This window comes from Schistocerca gregaria, chromosome 3 (assembly GCF_023897955.1).
Source record: "Schistocerca gregaria isolate iqSchGreg1 chromosome 3, iqSchGreg1.2, whole genome shotgun sequence".
Lineage (NCBI taxonomy): Eukaryota > Metazoa > Arthropoda > Insecta > Orthoptera > Acrididae > Schistocerca > Schistocerca gregaria.
The window spans coordinates 657,595,311-657,619,575 of record NC_064922.1 but is presented as its reverse complement, the minus strand read 5'-3'; the positions used below and the strand labels follow the sequence as shown (position 1 = coordinate 657,619,575).

General features: G+C 37.7%; 1 protein-coding gene across 2 annotated transcripts in view; it reads left to right on the top strand.

The window, feature by feature from the left end:
* LOC126355990 (cilia- and flagella-associated protein 206-like) overlaps nt 1-24,265 on the top strand; it is a 315,199-nt gene that overhangs the window by 264,809 nt on the left and 26,125 nt on the right. For both annotated transcript variants that reach the window (XM_050006609.1, XM_050006610.1), the window contains one exon: nt 15,998-16,133. In XM_050006609.1, coding sequence (XP_049862566.1) covers nt 15,998-16,133 — 136 coding nt within the window. The remainder of the gene's footprint in view (nt 1-15,997; nt 16,134-24,265) is intronic.

Below are 24,265 nucleotides of genomic sequence, written 5' to 3'. Positions count from 1 at the left end.
ACATTGATTAGTTTTACCCTTTGGCTTGGTCTTAAGTTTTGATTCATTTGTGTTCTCACAAGCCCTCCTGTGGTTTTTAGTATGCTTCACCAGTTTTGTGCTGCCATCTTAAGAGGACATTTCTGGATTTCCGTTCCAAGTACCTTGTGATTTTCTCTCACTTGGTACCACCGTCTGGCCGTTTTTAGTCTGCCATTACCTATTGGCAGTAACAAAGTTTAGTTTGGATTCATTTTGACATCTGACACGTTTTCAAAACAGTTCATTATTAGTTGGATTTTGTTGATGTCCTCTTCACTCTGCATGAAAATCCCCGTATCATCAGCGTTGGTCTTCAAGGATGCAAACATTTACCCTCATTATTCATAGTCAGATGTACTATCTGTTGCGCCAAATGCCTCCTCAGATTGGTATCGCTGCTGAGTGTCTTCTAAATAGGAAATTAGTACTTAGGTTTGCCAAGAAAAATTTTATTGTGCTTTGGGTCATTGTTCATTACTAATAGCCATCAATCTTGTTATAATATAGTGACTTCAGTTCCTTAGTTTTGAGTGAGTTGAATGGTGTTGTAGGGAGCAGGGATAAGAATGTCCATCATTGCTCATATCCCCACCCTAAATGAATGGGGCATACACACAACTACTTTCACAAGGTTTCCACTATCAGATTTCACAAAACTCCTTTCTATTGTTACTTGAAAATTATAACTGTGTTGCATCACTACATAGCTAAACTGTTTGCAGAAAAAGTATTTAAAAACCCCATAACTTTGGATAACACTCCTATAGCACTCTTACAGTTACATCTTACTCCTAGTCTGTGACAGCACCATAGCATCAGCCAATAGCAGAGTGTTTATGATCACATGACCAAATCTTGATATTCAATGATTTTTATGCTTTGATTAAATAAAAGTAACAGATATTTTGGGAGAATGTTGATGGTAAATGCTATTTGAATGTCATAATCAAGCAGAACAATAGCAGTCCAAATCATATTTTTAACACAGGAAAATAGCCTATTGTTGTAAGCATACTTACTATGAGATTCCTATAAACTTTATTTTGTCACTTTCTCTGCACCCTTTGTTATTATGCAAGTTGCACCACATAATGCATAGTCAGTGTACATGTGACTCAGAGGTATCAATAATGAGAGATAATTAGATGGTAGTCCAAGCTCCCTTTATCTATAGGCTATTTACACTGATGAGCCAAAACATTATGACCATCTACTTAAATGCATGTTGGTCCACTTCTGGAACCCAGTTATAAAAAAATAAATGAACTTGTGAAAAGCAAGGTAGTGTGAAATGAAATACACAACTCATTGTGACGCAGATGGTATCAGAGCGATGCAGCGCTTGCACATTGGGGAGCATGCTAGTCAACAAACCACAAGTGCGTGTGTCCCAGACAGGCACAACTGGAAGTGTTGGAGCACCAAAAACAAACAAACCTGATGAGCTACAGCCCGCACTAGCATTTCTAAAGCGTATTGAATATACAGGGACACACAAAATTAAGAGAGAGTGTATACTACAACTATGTCTATCTACACAATACAGACATGCAAAGATAAGCCAAGGGATTATAAACACAGGAAAGAGATGCTAAACTACAAGATATTTACTTAAGATACACTACTGAATGCATTATATCTATATATGTACAAGTTTTACAGATTTAAGTATTGAAAGTGCATGCATTAACTATACTTGATGGATGAGAAATGTCTTGCTGAAGGCAAACAAGCAAGTACAATATAAGTGGCAAACTCAAAAAGAGGTCACACCATGCCTCTAATACACTTTATCTTTCCAATTTATACGGTGAGTGGAGATACACACATGACATTAAATAAGTTTTGTGATAACACATCTGCACACTGAAGTGAATGAATACATGGTTAAACATATGAAAAAGGTATTGGTAGCCATCGAGCCACTATAAACTTATCTATGAAGATTTAGTTTTTAAGTTAGTATTTAGTTTTTTCTTCCAGGGAATGATGCATTGACATGTCCTAAAGTGAAGAAAGATAAATGCGTCTAGAGTGTTAGACACCATATAAACATAAGAAAGGACCATACCGCAAGTATATATGGTTGTAAGTTTATGATATGTATGAATGTGTGGAAGTATGTGAAGAAGAAAACAGTTGCAGTATGTCACATATCACAATGCTGAACTAAGGTTGAGTAGTACTAAACAATCAAGGGGTTGAAAGGTGACTACTGTGAGAGCGAAATACCCATGAAAGCATCAAACACTTGAATTACGCTGAAATTTTTATGCACATTTGTTACTTACATAAACATTGTTTTATGATCTTTATATATGACGTACCCTTTTGATGATATAAATCTGTAAACCTCAGCACATGAAATGGTTATCCTTTATACAGTGAACATAACTAGTAAATACTAAGCTGCACTTTTACATGATGAATACATATTTGATGTGGTTGGTATTTTCAGATTTGAGTTGTGTTTAGAAACAACAAACTGTTTTGTTCTTGGGATCACAGTTAAGTCTATTAACGAGATGCTACTGAGCACATAATGCATTTCTGTAGAATTTCCTCAACCCTGTAGTGTGTAGATTCTTCCCAGAGAATGCTAGAGAGACGAGGCCATGCATAGTTATCTAAGCAGTGCATAGTATCCACTACAGTGACTATTGTTTACTTCTTTGATTCTTTTGAATTAATAAATATGCTCCAACAAGAAGTCATTGTAAATTGAAATGAAATGTATATCAATTTATGCCATAAGTGAAAACAGAATCTATTATTGTATGAATGTTGTATGAAGAATGTCTAATGGAACAAGAGAAAAATGTGTACTCATATAATCTGAATCGAATAATGTAATCAAAATGGAAACAAAACGACAAGCAATGACACTATATATAAAAAGCGGAGAGAGTATTTTAGAGACTACAAGATGTATAAACGATGATAATTGCATGTAAGCAAATAAATAGGATAAGTGTATTTTGTGATTGTATTTGTATTTTATTATGTTATGTGTACAGTATGTGGAAAGGACACTCAAGAAACTTAATTTAATGCAACTGTATGAAAGACGATCAAAAACAAAGTGCAAAAACATATGAAACCTGGCTATAAAGTGTTAAGTGTACATGTGTTAAAGTAGTACCTGGGTGTGCGTGTGGTAAAATTAAAATGGCAATGATTCATGTAACATGAATTTTCTGTGTTCAACAATGTCATAAAAGCAAGAAGGAACTTATCTTGTTGATGGATGTCAGATGTACGGCTAGGCTCCCCACTGAATAAGTGAGATCGATGAGGTGAAATAAATTCCTTGGGCCGCTGATATAGTAACCAGTGTTCACCACATCAGAGTTTTCACAAAGGATCCCGCCGCTGAACATAAGCTTCACGAATCCGTGCAGTGAAAGCTACGGTAAACACATGACACGGACACTCTGGCCTCACTCTGAACATGTAAGTGCGAACTGTGCTGATAACAGACGTTGCACTATGTGCACATATGTTGCAAGCTAAACACTGTGCAGATACTGACTGACAACAATGGGACTATGTGGTTACAGAAAGCACTTTGTTAGGAGGGAAGACTTATATACATATGTGCTGAAAGAAGCTGACATGCCCATATAGATTGATAACCATTCAGGATAAGTCCAATGGCCAGAAATAAAAGCTGTGCCCATGCCGGCCATGATTATCAAGCCTGCATATGATGTCAATGCACAGTGGGGAGCAATTGTATTGAATCATATGATTTTTTCACTTTTTTTCTTATCTTATATATAAGGTATATGTAAACAGAATGGGTTGTAGATCCCGCGAAAGGTAAATTATCATGGATAAAAATAATAAATACACTCTTCAATTTATTTATTCTTATATCTGCACATTTTTGTTTTGATAAGTGGTAGCGTATGGAGGTATGCTTGGATCCATCATACCAGCATTGCTAAAAATGTGTATTTCAACTGGATAGTTAATAGGAAAGCAAAATTTATTCACTCATTGAAGATGTCCACACCTATCTCATCATCATTTCACTCACTGCATCAAGAGGTTCAGAGTAGACAAGAAGAACTTATGCGATATCTGGAGGAGTGATCCTGCATCAACATTGTCACAATCAAGACTAAACAGAAAGGAATTAATGTGAAGCAGTACATAATGCAAATTATGAATATTGATCTTGAATATATTAGCAGTTAAGATGTGTTGATATTGGTATCGGTTGAAAGTTCACACAGTATTGTGGTCAGATTCATAAATTACATGCAAATTTCCTTCAACTATTCTTTCCAATCAATTTTTCCAATTATTAATGCAATTATTAAACATCAATTTCCATCGTGTCCACACACACATATTCAATGATCACTATCTCCAGCCACTCTGGCCAGACTGCAGCTGTTGTGTTGAATGGAAGCAGCAGTCTGGAGTGGGGTAGGGAATGGGAAAGGACAGCAGGGTACATATGGAGGGAGGAAAGAGCACTGTTTGGTGGAGCATGCAGGCACTGTTAGGTGACAAGACAAGGCTACCAGTAGCAGCACTGGGAGACTGTAATTTAAAAGTCAACACACTGCCTAGTGATGAGCATGGAGCAAATACAGCACACCAAGCTTGAGCAACTAAATAAACTAATGAGGTGGAAGACAGCAAAGTGTGAGGTAAAGACCTGGTCCCAGGTAGTTGATGAGTGCATAAGAACTGCCAGGCTCCTCTTTGCTAGCAAGTAATCACATGGGTCAGGCTCTGTCTACACCATGCATCATGTGCACTCTTCATGATAGCATTCTGCACTGGAGGGGGTGGGAAATTCCCTGGCAGTGGATAGCCACTACTATTGGCACACCACTCCATGTTTGAAGATAGGACAGCAGAGGACATAGTGGGTCTAGCAGCAGGTGAGCATGCTGTTACAATTTGGAGCATCCCAGCAGAACAACATTTTGACTGATCCTGCCACTCAGCACGCTTTGAGATAGTGGCTTCAAGGATCTAACAGGGGTCACAGATGTAGCAGATTGGAATGAATGATCAGCTGCTCCAACAGACATTTACCACAAAGAAATTCCAACCTTTGCAGTCCAACACTACACTTGGCAACCTTGTCTGCTGCTGGCTGAAAGACAGCCCAAATGGCAGCCCCATGAAGAAAACGTTCTGGCCCTCAATGGTCTGAGGCATGTGACTCGGGATACAACAAACCAAAAATACCTGTGGCTGGTGCCCATGCAAGCATTCCACTGGATTGCACCCATTAACTGCACCGCTTTGTACATTGCAAGAAAACTAGGCAGGGTGTCATCTCAGGTTGAAACAGGCATGGACTTCTTGATTTGAATTTTGAATGTTCACAGAAATCATTCAATGTCTGAGTTAGCATTTGGGTGTAATAGGGTGGCAGCTGGATGCTGAATACAATAGAAAATGCAAAAATCTACAAATATCCACGACACATATTGCTAAATGTCATTAGGAATGGTGGTCTGGGAGAGCCCTTCATAGGAAAAATGACCAACAATGCCTGAATAGTAGTTGTTGACATCATAATAGGACAGTCTCACAACATATGGGAAATCTGACAATGCATTGTCCACCAACAACCACTTGCTTACCAGAGAAGGACCCTCAAAATTGATGTGCACACTGTACCAAGGATGCTCTGGAACTGGTCAAGGGGAAAACGGATGAGGCTGTGCAGCCCAGTTCTATGCACAGGCTATGAAGGTGCAGAAAAGATGCCCAATATGGCAGTCAGTCACCGGTCAGCAGATGTGACACCATGCCATTCCAAGACAACGAAACATATCCGGTATGACACTTGTAGCAAATAGAGTATGTAAGAATGCAACTCAGGAGAGATGATGACTCCACAGCTTTCCTTCTTTGTGGCAAGCATGAGGACCCTTGGGCAGTGTTGAGCTGATGCTGCAGCAGAAAAAACATACTCCACACTGAATTCGCCCCAAAAGGACCATAGCCAGGCCATCCTGTCAGGACTGCCGAAATGATTTTCAGGGCCACTAGGGCCACTAAAACCTCCTGTGCCCTAAAGAAAATATCCAGCATTGTCTGCTGCTAGGTTTCCTCCAATGCAAAAACAGGGAGCCTCCTGTCAATCAACTCTGGAGAGGGTCCTGCTGGTAACTGCATCTGCATTAGCATGCTGCGTGGTGGGCTGGAAATGAATGTCTTAGCAATAATTTCTGAGAAAAAGGGCCTACCTCTGTGACTGGTGAGAAATCAGATCCATTAGCTCAGAGTGAGAGTCAAATAAGGAAATGAGGGACTTTGCTCTGCACAAAAAAACATGGCACTTTTTGATGCCAAAAGTGAAAGCCAGTGCTTCCTTTTCCACCTGTGAACAGTTACATTGTGGCATGGAAAGCATATCTGATGCATAAACAATGAGCTGCTTGGTGCCATCTGATTCAATTATGACAGAACTGCACCAATACCATACTGAGATGCATTGATGACCAGGGTTAATGGTTCACCGTGTGTAAAAGAACTCAAACAGGGAGAATATAAGACTATATTTTAACATACAATGTGCCCTGTTAATCGAAATTTTCAGTGTTGTTTATGTGCTTTCTGACTGTTCTACACCTCAGCTACACAGTGAGATGTTACCTGTACTCCTATTGTTATGATAATGATGATTATTATTATTATTACTTCTTCTTGAGTGTGGTACTTTGAATCTGGATTTCACTAGAAAGTGATCTGAATCAGTCTGACTTCTAATGAGATGTATGCATTTATGACATCATGTTTTGTTTCTTGCTTGAGTGATCTGATGTCCAGTAGTGATATTCGCTGAGGCCTATGTCTGCTTCTGCATCTCTTTGTGTGAAAATGTGCTTTTGATGGGCATGTTCTTTGAAGCAGCAAAGTTAATCAGTTATATCCCATTTTCTTTGCCCTTTTTCACATAAATGTGGCAATGAAAATTCTTTGATGGAACAATAATAATAATAATAATAATTATTATTATTATTATTATTATTATGGATATAGGAGTACAGGTAACAACTCACCATATAGCTGAGGTGTAGAACAGTCAGAAAGCACATAAACAACACTGAAAATACTGCTAAGCTCTTGAGTAAATCATTTTTCAGAGCTAATAGAATATTCATATGCAGATATTCACCAGCATGTAATGCTGGGAGAAGAAGCAAGCACACAGTATTCAAATATGGTACCAGTGAACTTATTGTGATGCACCATAGTGTGGAGGAGTGGATTAGTGGTCCACACAACGAAAATAAATAACCATTTGTGAAAAGTAATAGAATAAATGGAACATTGGGCACTGCTAATATTAAAATTCATCTGACAACAGTGGCAGAATATAGAATGGTGGGAAACAGTCTCTTTTGGGAGGCAGAATTACTTCACACTGAGCAAAACACAGCTTTCATAATTTATTTCCACTTGTGGAAGAGTATGGCAGAAAATATTCTTCCATACATAACCACATGTTGGTTGCTCAATGGACCAAAATGAAAATGATTTGACATGAGAGAAAGTTGGTGCACATTTTCCTGCCTCCACCATGATTAGGGTCATGGATAATATGGCAGCACAGTCATGGTTTCTTGTGAGCTGCAGTAGTCCGTAGCTGAACCTGACAAAGTCTATCTCAATTCCATCATTGTGAATGATAGAAACTGCATCATTTTGATGATGAAGGTGAACTTCAGTGTGCAGATCACTATATTTATCAATAGCAAAGAAGGTAAGCATTGTTTAATCTATGGGAAAGGTATTTGGGGTTTCCTTTTGCAACAGCTGGACACCAATTCAACAAGAGGAAATTCCCAAGTGTACACAGTTGTCACAAACTGTACACAGTTGTCACAAACTGTTAAGTATCAGTTTAGGAGATTCTGCTTCTAATTCCACAAAATGCAAACACTACAGTTGAGTTTCACCACTGTAAAGCACACTCATATATTCCCAACAGTGTTGTGCAATATTCTAATGTTTTTGACAGTGATTTAAAGTGAGAAGTAAATGTATAAACTTCCCACTTCTTTTATACGAGGTGACTCACTTGAGATTCACAGCCGATCTTCTTTGCTGGCTAGCTGTCTGCTGGAAAACTCTCTTGGCTTCATCTCCATAGAATGATGCTAGGTACGGGAATATTTAAGCCTCTCTCTCTACTTGTGAAATAAGTAGATACACGAACTTTACTTTTCATCTATCGACGGAATATTTGGACTCCATACAAAATAAAATTCTCACTTTACACATAAACATATGACTTCCAGTAAGTCACTCGCTTCATCCATCAGAAACAAATTTAATTACATTTATAAAAGAGTTGGCTGAATAACCATGACTCCACATAATAAAAAAGGTCTTGCCTCTAACAAGAATGGATTAAGAGCTTACAACATTACTTTTTCAACTGTTTTTCTTTCACATAACAATAGTCAATGACACAATAGGCACAGAACTGCAACAAAACTCCATGGTTCTTCCTCTAAAACATCTATGGATTGCCCGACAAGTACTTGTCGATGCCGTTCGACTGCCGTGTCTACTTTCATCTCATGACTGACTTTAAACCTCCACATACAAACATGTGACAAGCAGTAGGTAGGTATCTAGAATATTGTGTGTTTGAGACAGTAGAAGGCTGAGTGGTTCTAGAATTTACACAGAAATTCTCAAATCACTGCATATCCCCCCCCCCCCCCCCCCCCTTGGATCAAACACGTGATATTTTATACATAATCATTATGCAAGTAATATCGTTCATAATAACATTTCATATCTTAACAATATACATTTTTTTACATAGGTTTATATACATATCTCTCCTTTCTGTAACAACAATCTTTTGTTTCTCTATTCTTTTCTTATTTTACTTTAACATTAAGACATGAGCATTCACTCAAGGTTTTAGTCAGCTTTTCTAATATTTAGGACTCATGAGGACTTTTTCTCTTTTCTTTATTTTCTTTTTCAATTGAAAAGTTTACGTGTTTATGACGAATGAGTAATCTATTTTGTATTCTTATCTTTTTCTACTACCTTTTTCCTAGTATGTACTATTTTCATTAGTTGTAGTTTGGAGGAACTGTGGGCAAAATAAAAGTGTTCTTTTGACACTCATTTATTTCTACAAAACATAATAATCCTAGTCATTCATAGAATTTATACTTTCTAGTATAATTCATGACTTTTGTCACGATACTGTCCCCTTCTTCTAGGATCAACACCTATTCCTTACTTGTGGGTTGAACTTATGAAAGCACTTCCTCTTTCCATTCTGATAGGTATGCCCCTTACAAAACGTCCCTATTTTTTAGGCCACAGGTCATCCTATCTCCATGTAGGTACGCCTGCCCTTTATACTTAGTGGACGCTGGGTATGCCCCCCTTATCCTTTCTGAGTAGGCCTCATGGTTCATTACCCTAGTATATATTTCTATGTATAACATAATTAAGTATTTTCTGGTAAAGATATAAAGCTATCCTAAGCTTCATATTTATTCTTTAATACATCATTTACTCCCTAGAGTCCTCCTCTGCTTATCACCTTCTATACTTTCAACAGATACTGTGCAACATATACTATTCATGTCCCACTATCTTTCAATTCACTAGAGTATTTATTATACCGACATTTCTTATTGATCATCATGATTAACGTACTTGCCTGCTTTCGTTTTCTCTCTTTGTTCATGGTTCAAATGGCTCTGAGCACTATGGGATTTAACATCTGAGGTCATCAGTCCCCTAGAACTTAGAACTACTTAAACCTAACTAACCTAAGGACATCACACACATTCCTGCCCAAGGCAGGACTCGAATCTGCGATTGTAACGGTCACGCAGTTCCAGACTGAAGTGCCTAGAACCGCTCAGCCACAGCTGTCGGCTTTTCTCATGCCTCTTTCTTAGTTTATATACACCTTTTATTATGCATATTCGATGTAGAACTATATATGTGTGCATATTTCTAGATGTAACCAAATTTTCCCCTACAACACTTGGCAGTTCTCACACTGTGACAGGCTTTCTAGTCTATAATTGTATGTTTGTGTCTAAGTGCATACCTGTATATATGCGGATGTGTGTTCATGTAGTCTGATTCTTTGGCCTTCTTATCTAAAGATAAAATGTAGGTTATTAGAAATCACGGAAATAAGGAAGGACTTCAGCGACAGAAGTTTATGAATATGAAAAGAGGGAAAAACTAGACAGGTCCTCAAATGAGAAGTAGGAAAGGAAAAAGTAGATGTGGATGCTAGGTTCAAAGAAGAGAAAGAAGATAGCCCCAAAGAAAGGAAACCCTTCCCACCCCCATTCCCCAGGATCCCTGCCTTTCAAGTACTTTAGTGAGATGCCAATGGAGGTCTGGTGTTAAATCGTCTCCTACAGAATGGACTTGTCCCACCTTCATCGTTGAGGTCCCTGAAGGAAATACTAACAACCCTATGGATACAGCAAATGATGAAAAATCAGGCACACTTGTTTGTGAGGGTTATTTGAAAGGTGTGCTGTGTGTTTTGTATTAGTCATGATTTATCTGTTCATGCAAATCATGCTCTTATCTACAATACCCACCCCTTTCCAAATTTATACAAACCCTCACATCTATATCACATCTCTTAAAAGGTATAAAATACTCTATACAAAATAGAAAAGCTATACATTTCGGTATTAAAGTTTTTTTAACTAGTCATATCATATTATATTATCCATAAATACAATAATCTATTCAGCTTATTTTGTCTATATATCACTTCTTTTCAGTGATTTTCTTAAGTTGTTCTCTATTTTATAGTCATGTTTGGTTTTCTAAGCAATAAAATAGTTCTAGATTTTAAAGGCTATGTGACAGAATAGTTTAAGATTTTAAAGGAATTCGGTGTAGGAAGGATGACTATTTTGGAAGCAACACCAAAAACAACTTGGGATCCGATGGTTGTCACTCCACCTGTTAACTCGGAATGTTAATGTCCCAGGGTGATGGATGACGGAATAGTTTAAGATTTTACAGGAATTCAGTGCAGGAAGATTATTTTGGAAGAAACACCAAAAACAACTCAGAATCCAATGGTTGTAAATCCACCCCATTAATTCAGAATGTTAATGTCCCTGGGGGATACATGACTCTGCCTGGGTCCCATGGATCTGATACTAACTTTTCTTGTGCACTGGCAGACCAGTAATTTTCTTTAAATTTCTTTTGAAAGTCCTTCCAAGGGGAAAAATTCTCAGTATTTACTGTACTCCATTCTGAGGCTTCCCCGAGAAGGTACCCCACAACAAATTTTATTTTCTTGGAATCTTCCCAGTTTTTTGCTAATGCTTGGTTAAACCTTTTTAAGAAGTGGGTCGGATGTACATTTCCATCTGGCTTAAATTTAGGGAATTGTCTAGATAACCCTCAATTAGCGCCTCCCATTTTAAATCAGTCACAGCTTCACTCGTTAACACCACATTAGGTGACATTAACCGTTTTTCTACTTTATCCTGGATAAGCTTCAATTCTCTCCACAAGTTGTCTATACCCTTCTTGGTATCACCAACTTTCGAAGACAGAATAGGCGATACATTTCTAGAGGTTATTCTCTCGGTAACTTTCCAATCTATAATTTCTTCAAATTGTCCGTCCAAATTACTTCCATTTATGATATCAGAGTTGATTATTTTCTCTTTGAAATTTCTTTCTACATTACCTACTTGTTTACTGACACCTGTAATTTGCAATTGAATAATCAGTAGTAATTCATTTTTCTTATCTACACTCTCTTTCAAAGTGTTCAATCCCTGCTTTACAACATTAAACTTAACATTGCACACATTTTCAAAGGATCCTAACTTTTCATTAATTTCAAATTCTACATTATTACATCTGTCCTCGATGTTAAAATCTAACTTTTTTGATAAATCTTGGAAATTGTCATTCTGTTTCTGATTCAAGTCAGTAAATATTTGATTTACATGAATGGTCAAGGAATTAGTCAATTCATTCTTTAAATCTATTTTTAAATTCTCTACTCTACTATTTAAGGCATCAAATTCAGTCTTAAGAGCACCCATGCCTTCGCATAGATTACTAAATTCTTTGCGTTGCATATTGGTTTTGGCATTTAACAAACCTAGATTTGTCACTTGATTATTTAGAGTTTCACTCTGGGCTTTCAAAACTTCACTCTGGGTATTTAATTGTGAATCTAATGAGTTTAACTTAAGACTCTGAGCATTTAATTGAGAATTTACCAAACTTAGAGTCGCACTCTGAGCTTTGAATAAATTTACCAACTCAGCCCAGTCAGGTGTTTCTGTGCTAACTTTCATAGCCATAGTTGGTTGTTGAGTGTCCTTAACTTGTTGTTGTATATTGTCCATGCTTTTATGTTCTTTAGCCCTAGTAAGCATTTAAAACTAACTTTAAATACTATAATTACACAGTACAAGTTCACCCAACAGTATGTACCACTTCTTACTAAAGTAATGAAGTTTCGTTTCACACTTACCTGGCATAGAAGTCTCATTGCATAGGTGATTGGATGTAGAGGCAGGTCAGCACAGGTGAACAGCAGCTGGTGCCAGCAGCAGAGGCGGATGTTGGGTGGTTTCCACATCTGCGTCCCCGCGAAGTGTGTGAGAGTGATATACTTCCCGCACTGGATCTTCTTGGTTGAAATGTTCTATGGATACTTCTTTTTAGACAAATGTGTCAAAATCTTCTTTGCTGTTTTATAGTTGTGAATTTTCCATGTCTTCACCATTTTTCATTCAAATTTTGTTTCATTGGATGCTTGAACATATTCTAAGGTCTCAGAGTAAATCCCTTGTCATGTTATGTTTGGTTGCTAGGGCAATACATAACAACTTCTTCTCTAGTTTCTGTCTTAAATTTTCCTTTTTCTCGGATCCTTTCACACAGGTCGCCATGTTCTAACATTTTTGACAGTGATTTAAAGCAAGAATTAGACATACAAACTTCCCATTTCTTTTATACAAGGTGACTTCTTCAAGTCAAACAAAAGTTTTCAGAGTCCAAAAGTGTGTAATACGTATTATTTGTGGAGTAAACTCACGGACGTCTTGTAGAAACCTCTTCAAAGAACTGGGTATACTAACTACTGCCTCTCAGTATATTTACTCCTTAATGAAATTTGTCCTAAATAATATATCTCTTTTTCCAACAAACAGCTCAGTTCATACATACAATACCAGGAACAAAAATGATCTGCACAAGGACTTAACAGCACTTACTTTAGTTCAAAAAGGGGTCCACTACTCAGGAACACTCATCTTCAATAATTTGCTAGCAAACATAAAAAATTTAGTTACAAATAGAGATCAGTTTAAAAGGAGCCTGAAAGACTTACTAGTGGCCATCTCCTTCTACTCCATTGATGAATTTTTTAATATAAACAAATAATGTGTTTTATATATTTATACTATTAGTATTGTTATTTCAGCTTAAAAAAATAAAAATAAAAAATAAAAAAAGGTGACATGTTCCACATCCACAAGGATCTCCTCAACACGAATCTATGGAACGAAATCTAATCTAATCTAATCTACTTACTTGATATTTGCAGCCGACTTTCTTTGATGGCTAGCTGGCTGCTGGAAAGCTCTCTTGACTTCTTCTCCATAGAATGGTGCTAGGAATGGGAATATTTAAGCCTCTCTCTCTACTTGCAAAATAAGTAGATATGCCAGCTTTACTTTTTGTCAACCAATGGTATATTTGGACTCCATACAAAATAAAATTCTCTCTTTCCACATACTTATATGACTTCCAGTAAGTCATAAGACAAAGAGTAGAAATTCAGCTGATATTTTATTTGACGTAGCCAAAAAGTGTTTCAAAGCAAACAAAATGAAAGTAAATGAAGATAAAACCCAGAAAATTTTGTGCACCGTTGATGACTGTGGACCAGTAGCCAAAGCTGATAGTGTCAAACTCCTGGGAATCACAACTGACAATAAGCCGATGTGGACTGAACACTCTGCACATGTGTATTCCAAGCTCTCAAGAGTAATTTACCTCCTCAGAAGCTCAAATGTGTGATAACAGATCAGCACTTAACTGCAGTGTATTATGCACTGTTCCACAGTGACATCACTACGGGTTGCTGCTATAAGGACATTCTGCTGGAAGTGAAAACATATTGTTCCTACAAAAACAGGCTGTTTGAATAATATCTTCCAGCAAGAAATTTGACAACTATAGACCCATTTTCAAGAAGTTGGGAATCATGACAATATTTAGCCACAATTTTTCAACTCTCTTCTGTATATAAAAGAAATTCAAGTTCCTTCTGCAAGAGATAAGAGATTCACAACCACAACATATGAAATAATGCCACAATTGATTGAAGCTGTTCTCTAAGTAAGCCACTGGACACTTTTCCCACAGCAGCTCTGAAGATGTTCAAACACCTACCGTGGGGAGTTCAAACATTGCCACTAAAGATGTTAAGAGCTAGACTGATGCATGTACTGAAGCAACAGCCACCATATTCTGTAAATGAAATTTTCTCTATAAGTGGAATTAGGCTGGTCAACATGATGCCATCAAAAGTGAAGTGACAAACTGGAAATGTTTATGAGCTCCAAATTGTTGTTTATAACCATTATTTATACATCAGTGTTGTGTAATGTTTCTTGTATGTTATCTTAGTTTTAGTAGTGGTTTTAATTTATAATCAGTAAGATGTGACAAAGTCTGTTTGACCATGGCCAGTGAATGGTGGAGACTCAGTAATAGCAAAAGTAATATGTTATGGTGCTGACTGTTTTATTATTTTAGTTTTACAGTATCCATTTTAATCTCATATTCCAAACTGCATAAACTTGACACTGTCTGTGCAGCCATGGCTGGTGAATGACCTAACTGGTAATAAAGGTTATAAAATTATAACAGTATCAGTGTCAACAAGATGTCAACTTACCATTATTCCTCTCCACCTATTTTCCTTATATGCCAAAGTGTCTCAACATTTTAGCTTGATTTAAGATTTTGATTTGGAGGGTGTTCTGGTCCACATGCATCGTATAACAAATCAGGTATAAACATAGTCATTTTGAGAATATATGTAATAAGAGAGAATGTAACAATATCAGAGAAGGAAAGTTGCTATTCACCATATAGCGAAGATGCTGAGTCGTGATAAGCACAACAAAAATATTCGCACAATTATAGCTTTCAGCCATTAAGGCCTTTGTCAGCAATAGACACACATACACATATGCACACACACACACTTACACAAATGCAACTTAAACACATGTCTGCAGTCTCAGACAACTGAAACCACACTGGGGTTTCAATTCTCTGAGATTGCATTTACTCTTCAAAATGTAAAAAGTTTATGAACACATGATCCTTGTAGAGTAATAACAAAAAAGGAAAAATATAGAACTGAATGTCTTTGTTAAATTTGTAAAAACGATAAAAGTAAATTTCTTAAACGAAATTTGTAGGTAATGGGTTATGTATTCATGAAGAACTTATTAATGAGTCACATAAACCAATGAAAAACATTAAAAGATTAAAAATAATTTCTTTTTGACTCAATGGTTTATGGCAAGCTGATTTCATTAAAATGGATTCTGGAAAATTAAAAGATATTTCAGAAATAAAACAAGTATATAAATGTTTTTTGACTGTTATAGATTTTTTTTTTAATTTGCTTGTGCTATTAAAGTTACACATGAAGCATTACAAAAACTGATGAGACTGCAGACGTGTGTGCAAGTTGCATTTGTGTGAGTGTGTTTGTGCATGTGTGTATGTGTGTCTATTGCTGACAAAGGCCTTAATGGCCGAAAGCTATAATTGTGTGACTCTGTTTGTTGTGTCTATTGCGACTCAGAATTTCCACTATATGGTGCATAGCAACTTTCCTCCTCTAATATTGTCACATTCCATCCAGAATTTTCCGTTGTAATAACGAGAGTAATTTTTTTTTCTTTTTTTCCAGAGACCGGACAAGAAGAAGCAAGACTGTCATAAAAAAAAATCAATCAGTACAAACGGAACTTCACCCTATACCGACATATATTGACCCTAATTATATCTGGAATGAATGGGAACTTAAACGGAATGCTGTCAGGCTGGTGAGTGGTGTAAATAATGAAAAACATGGTAAAAAATTGATATAAAAATATCAGTTTAGCAGTTCTGTTTTATCTATGAAACACAAAACACTTGTCTACATCTACCACTGTATGACATACTAATGTTTCTTCCCATTCCAAACACATTAGGGAAGCAGAAAGAATAATTGCTTAAATACCTGTGTGCTCAATATAATTAGTTTGCTCAGATGTTTGCAGTCCCTGTGGGAGTTATTCATCGGGGGCTATATGTTCTTAGATGCCTCACTTAATACTGGTTCTTGAATATGTGTTGCCCTTCTTCATATACATTCAATATCCCATCTTAATCCTGTTCAGTGTGACTACCATACACTTGAACTTCATGAACATGCAGTGCTTTGTTGGACTGTGAATACAGGTGCTGGGAGGTCACTTCCAACAACTGTTGTAATATACCCTCATTTCTCAACCATAATGGTATGTCATGTATAAATTTAGTTTCATACCCTCTTTTATTAAGGTCGTTATAACATGTTTTTTATTCCAAACATTTTTCACAACTAACTGTTCTACTATTTTCATTATCTGAAGACATGTTATTTTATAAGCCCACCAGTCTCACAGTAAACACATTTCAAACCTTCATCTTATTCCCAGTTACATGCAGGTTGGGTTGTTTAGAAGAAGAGACCAGACAGCAAGGTCATCGGTCTCATCGGATTAGGGAAGGATGGGGAAGGAAGTCAGCCATGCCCTTTTCAAAGGAACTATCCTGGCATTTGCCTGGAGTGATTTAGGGAAATCACGGAAAACCTAAATCAGGATGGCCGGATATGGGATTGAACCGTTGTCCTTCCGAATGCGAATCCAGTGTGCTAGCCACTGGGCCACCTCACTCGGTCCCAGTTACAAACACATACTATATGACACAACTGAGCATCTGACATCACAGTGCAGAATGAAGCTTTCAAACACAAAGCACCCTCATCATAATCATTATCTCAAAAATACTAAAATACAACCTATATTTCATGATTATCTTACCAAAATACAAAGAAAATCCCTACATTTCGTCATCATACTGTATAACACGTACCTCAACGTACCTTCATGATTACACATAGACAACTTCTCATACTACAGCTTGGTGGTAGTCATGCTGATATAAAAGGCAAAATAGTGTTAACATAGTATATGTTTTGTTGTTTCACAGGCAGCTTTCCCTTTGACAGAATATATTTTGCCAGTTATAGGACTGGTATAGTTGGTGGTAGGAGGTTACATAGGGCAAGTCTTGCAGCAGAGACAGTCATGGAGGTAGGAGCTATAGGGTAGGGAGATGGATGAAGAAGGAGTTTAAGGTCTGACAAGAATACTGGGGATTTTTGGAGGGTGATGAAAAGCTATTATAGGTGTGGTGGGCAAAATCTCAGACAGAATGGATTCCATTTCAGGGGATGATTTTAGGAAGTCATGGTCTTGTAGGAGTAGCTAATGAAAACATTCAAGAACAGGATAATACTTAGCGACAAGTGATGTGTTCCGAATTTGATTTTTGTAGGGATCAATAGTACCAGGATTGAATGTGATGGCTTGGCAATCTGCTTTTGAACTGAGTTGGTGGGGTAATTACATCTGGTGAAGTCTGAGGTGAAAATGGTGGTGTATTGCTGTAAAGAGTGCATCCAAACAAATATATTTGTTTTGAATGCTCAGGCTGTATGGGAGGGAACGTTTGACATGGAAAGGATAGCAACTGTCAAAATGTAATTACTCTTGTTTGTTAAAAGGTATAATGTGGACAGAACTTTGTAGGTACCCTTTGGTGAGGATGAGATCAATATCAAGGAAAGTGACATGGAATTCGGAATAGGACCATATGAAATTTAATTGGGAGAAGTTATTTTGAGGTTCCAGGAATTTTAACAGGTCAACCTTACCATGAGTTCACATGGCAAAGATGTCATCAACGTATCTAAATCAATCCAGGGTCTGAAGACTTATGGATCCCAGGAAAGCCCCCTCCAAGTTAGCCATGAAAAGGTTGCCATAGGAGGGGGTCATCCTGATTCCCATGGTTGTACCCTGATCTGTTGGAATATCTACCCCTCAAAAGTGAAGTAGTTGTTAGTAAGTCTTAAGTAAGGTCATTGGCAGCTGACTGAGGAAAATGTTCAGCAGCAGACAGACCATGTTGTGGGAGTGTTGTTACAGAGGGAGGTGGCATCAATGGTGACAAGCAAGATGTGTGGTGGGAGTGGGATGGGCATGGATTTCAGATGATCTAAGAAATGGTTGGTTTCTTTAATATAGTGTAGGTGGGAAGTCTTTTGCAATGGGTAGCAGATATATGTTCGGTGGGTGCTTTGAAGCTAGAAACTATAGAACAGCCAGGGTGATTGGGTTTGGGGATCTTAGGAGAAGGTAAAAGGTGGACATGCATGGTTTGGGTGGGGTAAGAGTTTCTGTGGATTGAGGGGCCTGAGGTTTTAAGGATGGACTGCAGGTCAGTTTGAATCACAGGGATGAGACCTCGCTGGTAGATGGTATATGTTGAGGTTCTGTCAACCAAGTACCACAGTGCTAGATCATTTGTCTGCTGGGAGGATAATGATGGTGTCATCAGCTTTTAGGGGAAGCAAAGCCTGAAGATCTGCAGAGGACAGGTTACGGTCATGTCATAGGGACCTGAGGAAAGGCTGATTTTGAGGTAGTGGTGGTGGATAAAGTTGGGATTGTGGTCAGAACTGTTCAAGGTGAGGTTAAATGTTAGGTTTTCTGTTGGAAAGGTTTTGGGTTAGGTTGCAAAGTCATATTTCCAGTTGACATTACATCTGAAGGAAAGTAGGACCTTCACCAATGTAGCATGATTAAATGCAGGTTTAGGGCTGAGACTCAGACCCTTGGATAATACAGTTAATTCAGAAGGGGAGAGTACTTTCAACAAGAGGTTGAGAGCACTGTACTGTTGCCGCTGTTTCTTGTGAGTATGAGTTATTATTGGTATGGGAGACAGTGGTGAAGGCTGTGGGATGTTAAGGAGGTTGGGCAAGCTCTGTTTGTAGGAGAGGAGTGGTGGTTGATGGTGTGGCTTTTAGGGATCTGCAGAGGGACAGGAAGGGAAACACCACTGTTGAGGAAGTTTAAGAGAACAGGGGATAGCTTTTTGAGGTAAAGTCTGGCACATTGTTTCAGTTTGAAGTTGGCTTGGTGGGTGATGCCATGCAAGGAAACATGAGGGGCAAAAAACTGCAGGATTTGTTTACAAGGAGAGAAGTCTGGTGGAGTGGAAATTCACAGGGGAGGCATATGGGTCACAGGTTAGCTATGTAAGTGCAAGAGATTGCTGTATTTAAAGCTGTAAAAGAGCCTGGTGTAGAGTTGGATTACATCCAGAGACAGGGACTTTCACTGTTAGCCTTTTTGGGGAAACTCCAAGGGATAAGCAGGTTTCAGGAAACAGATTGTGGGACCATAGTTTTGTACTGCAGAGCCATGTTTGTAACACAACACTTGTCACTCAGTATTTTTCTGGCCTTGACAGTATTAATCAGTAATTTCAAAAAGACTACGACATCCTAAAACCATGCTCTGAAATTATATCCGTTCTGTCTGGGATTCTGCCCATCACATCTAGAATAGCTTATCATCACCCCCCCATCTCAACAATATACTTGTCAGACCATATGCTCCTTCAACATCTATCCCCCTACCCCATGGCTCCTACCCCTGTCATCATCCCCACTGCAAGACTTGCCCTATGCATTCTCCTACCACCATCTACGCCAACCCTGAAACAGGCAAAGCATATAGTATCAAAGGGAGAGCACCTGCGAAACAACATGTCATGTATCAGCTTTTATGTAAATGCCGTTTGGCCTTCTCCATTGGTGTGACTACCACCAAGTCATCAGTTAGGATGAATGGGCATAGGCAGAGGGTGTGTTCTGGCAACACACAGTATCCTGTAGCAGAAAAAGCTCTACAATATGACAGTTGTGGCCTTGGTGCCTGTTTCACCATACGTACAATCTGGGTTCTGTTCACAGACACAAATTTCTTAGAACTCTGTAGGTGGGAACTAGCACTACAATAGATCCTAGGCTCTCGCAAGCCACCTTGCCTTAATTTATGTTAATTTCTTCTGTCTCCGCATTTCTTCACAGTTACTACTCCTTTCTTCACTCCATTTCAGTTTCTAAGCAATGGAAGATCCAGGGTGGAATGGAATGTAACAAACATTTTAGTTTTCTACATCTTTCATTTTCTGATCTACATCTTTCATTTTTTGATCTGTCTATTTTTGTTTTCTTTCTCCCCCCTCTGTTACACACACACAATGCACTTAGCTTTTCACTCTTATTAACTCACACACACTGTTTTAGCAGTATTATCTGTCATGATTATTACCATTTCTTCCTCCTTTAAGATCTAAAGTTTTCAAATCTTATCTGTTGCAGTCACAAACAATCAGTCTTTCCTGCTCATCCTGTCCGGTAAGACTCTCCTGACCCAGGGTTCTGTGTGACATTTTCAAATTCTATACCCTTTTCTAAACCTCCTTTTCCTTCACCCCTCTCCCTTCCCCTTGAACCCTTCTGATGGTAGAAGGAGCCACTGGCTCTGAAAGCTTACATAAACCTATTTTTAGGATTGTGTTCTCCTGATGCTGCTTGGTCATTACAAATATAGCAGGATAATTCTCCAAACAGATCAGAAATTTGTTTTATGGAATTCTCCTAAAACCAGACAGCACAGAAATGCAAAGTATATCTAATGCCATCAAATGCCTGAAGTTTCTCCTTAAAACAGCCAGAAAATACACCTTTTCAAAATCAAGACAACTTTTTCACTCTACAAGCACAAATGTGAATATATCTTGTCATCACAGCAATGTTAAGTACCTAAAGTGTATCCATGTCTCATTGAACCAACTGGACCCAAACTTCATTTGAAAAGAAACCCAAGAAACCTTTTTAACTCTTAGAAAAATTACCAACAAACTTTTCAATAATGCTGCTGTGAAACTACAGTGAAAAACTTGTATAAAATGTACACTTACTATTTAATGAAGGATAGTATGATATAAGAAGATAACTTGAAAGATTTAAAGATTAGTCATAGCATGAATGTGGCTCTGGAAACAGAAATTCTTGAAATAACATATAACTAGCGAACTAGCATTTGCCACACACTTGATGCATAAAGGTGATGCAGCCCCCTGAGGGTATACCCATGGTCCGCACTATGTTTTCAGAACCTGGGTGAGCATTTTTAGACCCCTCCCCTAAATTTTGTATTATCAACGTCATTTTTTTATGAATTCAGCAAATTGTTATGCCATAAATCAAACAGCCCTTTTTAAGAGTCTTTTTTAATGCTTATTGTTCACATTAATTGAATACTTCACAAAATTGTACTTTCTTTCTAGCTTGTGTACTTGTGAACTCTTTTGTAGTCCTGTTATAATCTAATGATTCTAGTACAATCATATCTAATCCAACCCACTTGTGTCCCAATGTAGTTCTGAAACAATCCTTAAATCTTGTAAGAATGCTGAATGACTACTACAGTTGGACAACAGTAACAAACGAAGTGCAGAAAATCTATAAGGCTACCATTATATTTGGAAATATGTTATAAAAATTTAGCTGATGAAGAGCATGTAGGAGGGACTTAGGGGGGAGGGACTCAGCACCACAATTAGCAGCACAAATATTTTTTTACCTGCAAAATTTCTTCTTTCAAATCCTGGTTATTAATATTTATGCTGTACAAAGATAACATTTTTTCTGCACACTCTGATAGTGTAGAATCACCTGGGCTTGTGTAGTTTCATAAGGAGCAAGTGTGTCTATCAAGTTATATATGACAGTGTATTATATAGTTAAGTTTCCTACAACTCTGTATCAAAAAACAGTGAAAAAATTTATTTTAAAATTGTTATCTTGGGTCAGGGTTAAATCTTTTTCTGGTGTTTTATCTACAAAGTGTTTCATTTTGACTTTCAATTTCTACATGCCACAAGTCATTATTTTCAAGTCAGATGACATTCCAATATTATCTGCTACCTTGCAATTTGCTGCAAAACAGTATTCCAGCTGTTTGTCAGTTTATTTAGTTCTTCCACTAGACTCTCAATTTGGCACTTTCAACATCTGTTGTAACTTCCCTTGCTTGAAGCACAACATTACTAATGTTTATTGCAGCTATTCCTTTGTGCCACACTGCAGAATGAATTGTCCAAAACTTCATCTGTAAAATGTGCAAACACAGCTGCTTCTTTGCATACAGTCAAGAGATTGTTAACAAGTAATAAACAAGTGAGTATAAAGAAATGAATCGTGTTACTTGTTGACATTCACACAAAAAGAATTGATGAAGATATAAATGGAAATAGTACTTCAGTTATAGCTTCAGAAATGACAAGGCAGAATGCACCAAGGAATTAAGTAATGAAAAACAGTAACTCATTTAATGAGTTATCTAAGAATGATACTAGCATAATCATGGATGGAAGTAATCAAAATAAGGGTTAACATGCTACACACTGCTTAAAAACCACACTACTTTATCCTGAAGTGCCAAACGTCATAGTTACTAGGTACGACCTGCAAGATGACTCAGTTATAAATTTGGAACTTGCAGAAATAAATAGACAATTCCAAAACATATGTAAGGCCTGTCATAAGTAATGTTCTTTGAGCTGCCCATCTCCAGAGAAATATTTATGAAATATGGACAGTATTATATCAATGTTGAAAAGTCATACATTGGCAAAATGCTAACAAAATTAATACAGAAAGTTACCTCATTGTAAGAAAACCAATTGTTATACAACCAGTTTCATCAAAAACTTAATTGAATAATTGTTTTAGCAAACTAGAAGTATTAGACTAAAAGAAATTGTGTTGAAACTAGTGCAGTTACAAAAAACACAAAAATATAGCAAAAGAGATACTGTTAGGGATTGAATGAAAAATTACAAATAATTCAGCCCCAGCTACAGGAAAGAAGTCATCCACAAGCAGAAAACAAATTAATCAGAATGTGATGTCCAGCAGCAAGGAACGAAGATTGTTTTGTGGCCTTGCCAGAAAAAGATGAGCAAGCAGATACCAGTGGCTAAAATGAACAGGCAAGTAAAAAAGTAAATGATTAATTCCATATGCCTGAACTTGAATAAGGACAAAATTCATGCTCTTTCATCAAAATATACAATCATTTCCAAATAAAATCAACAAATTCAAAATACTTGTGTCAGATGTTCTATTCTCATTATCCTTTAGGATGTCCTCTGCCAATGATGGGATAGGCATTTTTGTTGGAATCAATTTGAAACATATCCTTATAGATGCTGGGGAAAGAGAAAGACAGGTAATGTCACTACCAGAAATGTCTGTATGAAGCTATGTCAAGATTATGAGAAAATAACAGATACAAGGAAAGTAGCAAATACCTTCACTTTCAGCTGCCAGAGACTGTGGTCTTATGTGTGAGTTGTATTTGCATGTGTGCTGGTGCGTGTGTGTGTGTGTGTGTGTGTGTGTGTGTGTGTGTGTGTGTGTCCTATCTTTTTTTGACAACGGCCTTATTGGCCAAAAGCTCGTTTTGTGACAGTCTATTTGTAGTGCCTATCTGTGACTCAGCATCTCTGCTATTTGGTGAGCAACTATTCTTTTCATGATATTGTTACATTCCACCCGGGATTTTCCACTATTAAATATCTTCAACAACTATTTCACAAATATAAGTGGGCAACTAGTCAGTAAACTCCTGACCCCACTGACACCTCGCACTCCTACCTTCTACCTACTTCCTAAAATTCACAAACCCAAACATCCTGGCCGCCCCATTGTAGCTGGTTACCAAGCCCCCACAGAACGTATCTCTGCCTACGTAGATCAACACCTTCAACCCATTACATGCAGTCTCCCATCCTTCATCAAAGACACCAACCACTTTCTGGAACGCCTGGAATCCTTACCCAGTCTGTTACCCCCGGAAACCATTCTTGTAACCATTGATGCCACTTCCCTATACACAAATATCCCGCACGTCCAGGGCCTCGCTGCAATAGAGCACTTCCTTTCATGCCGATCACCTGCCACCCTACCCAAAACCTCTTTCCTCGTCACCTTTGCCAGCTT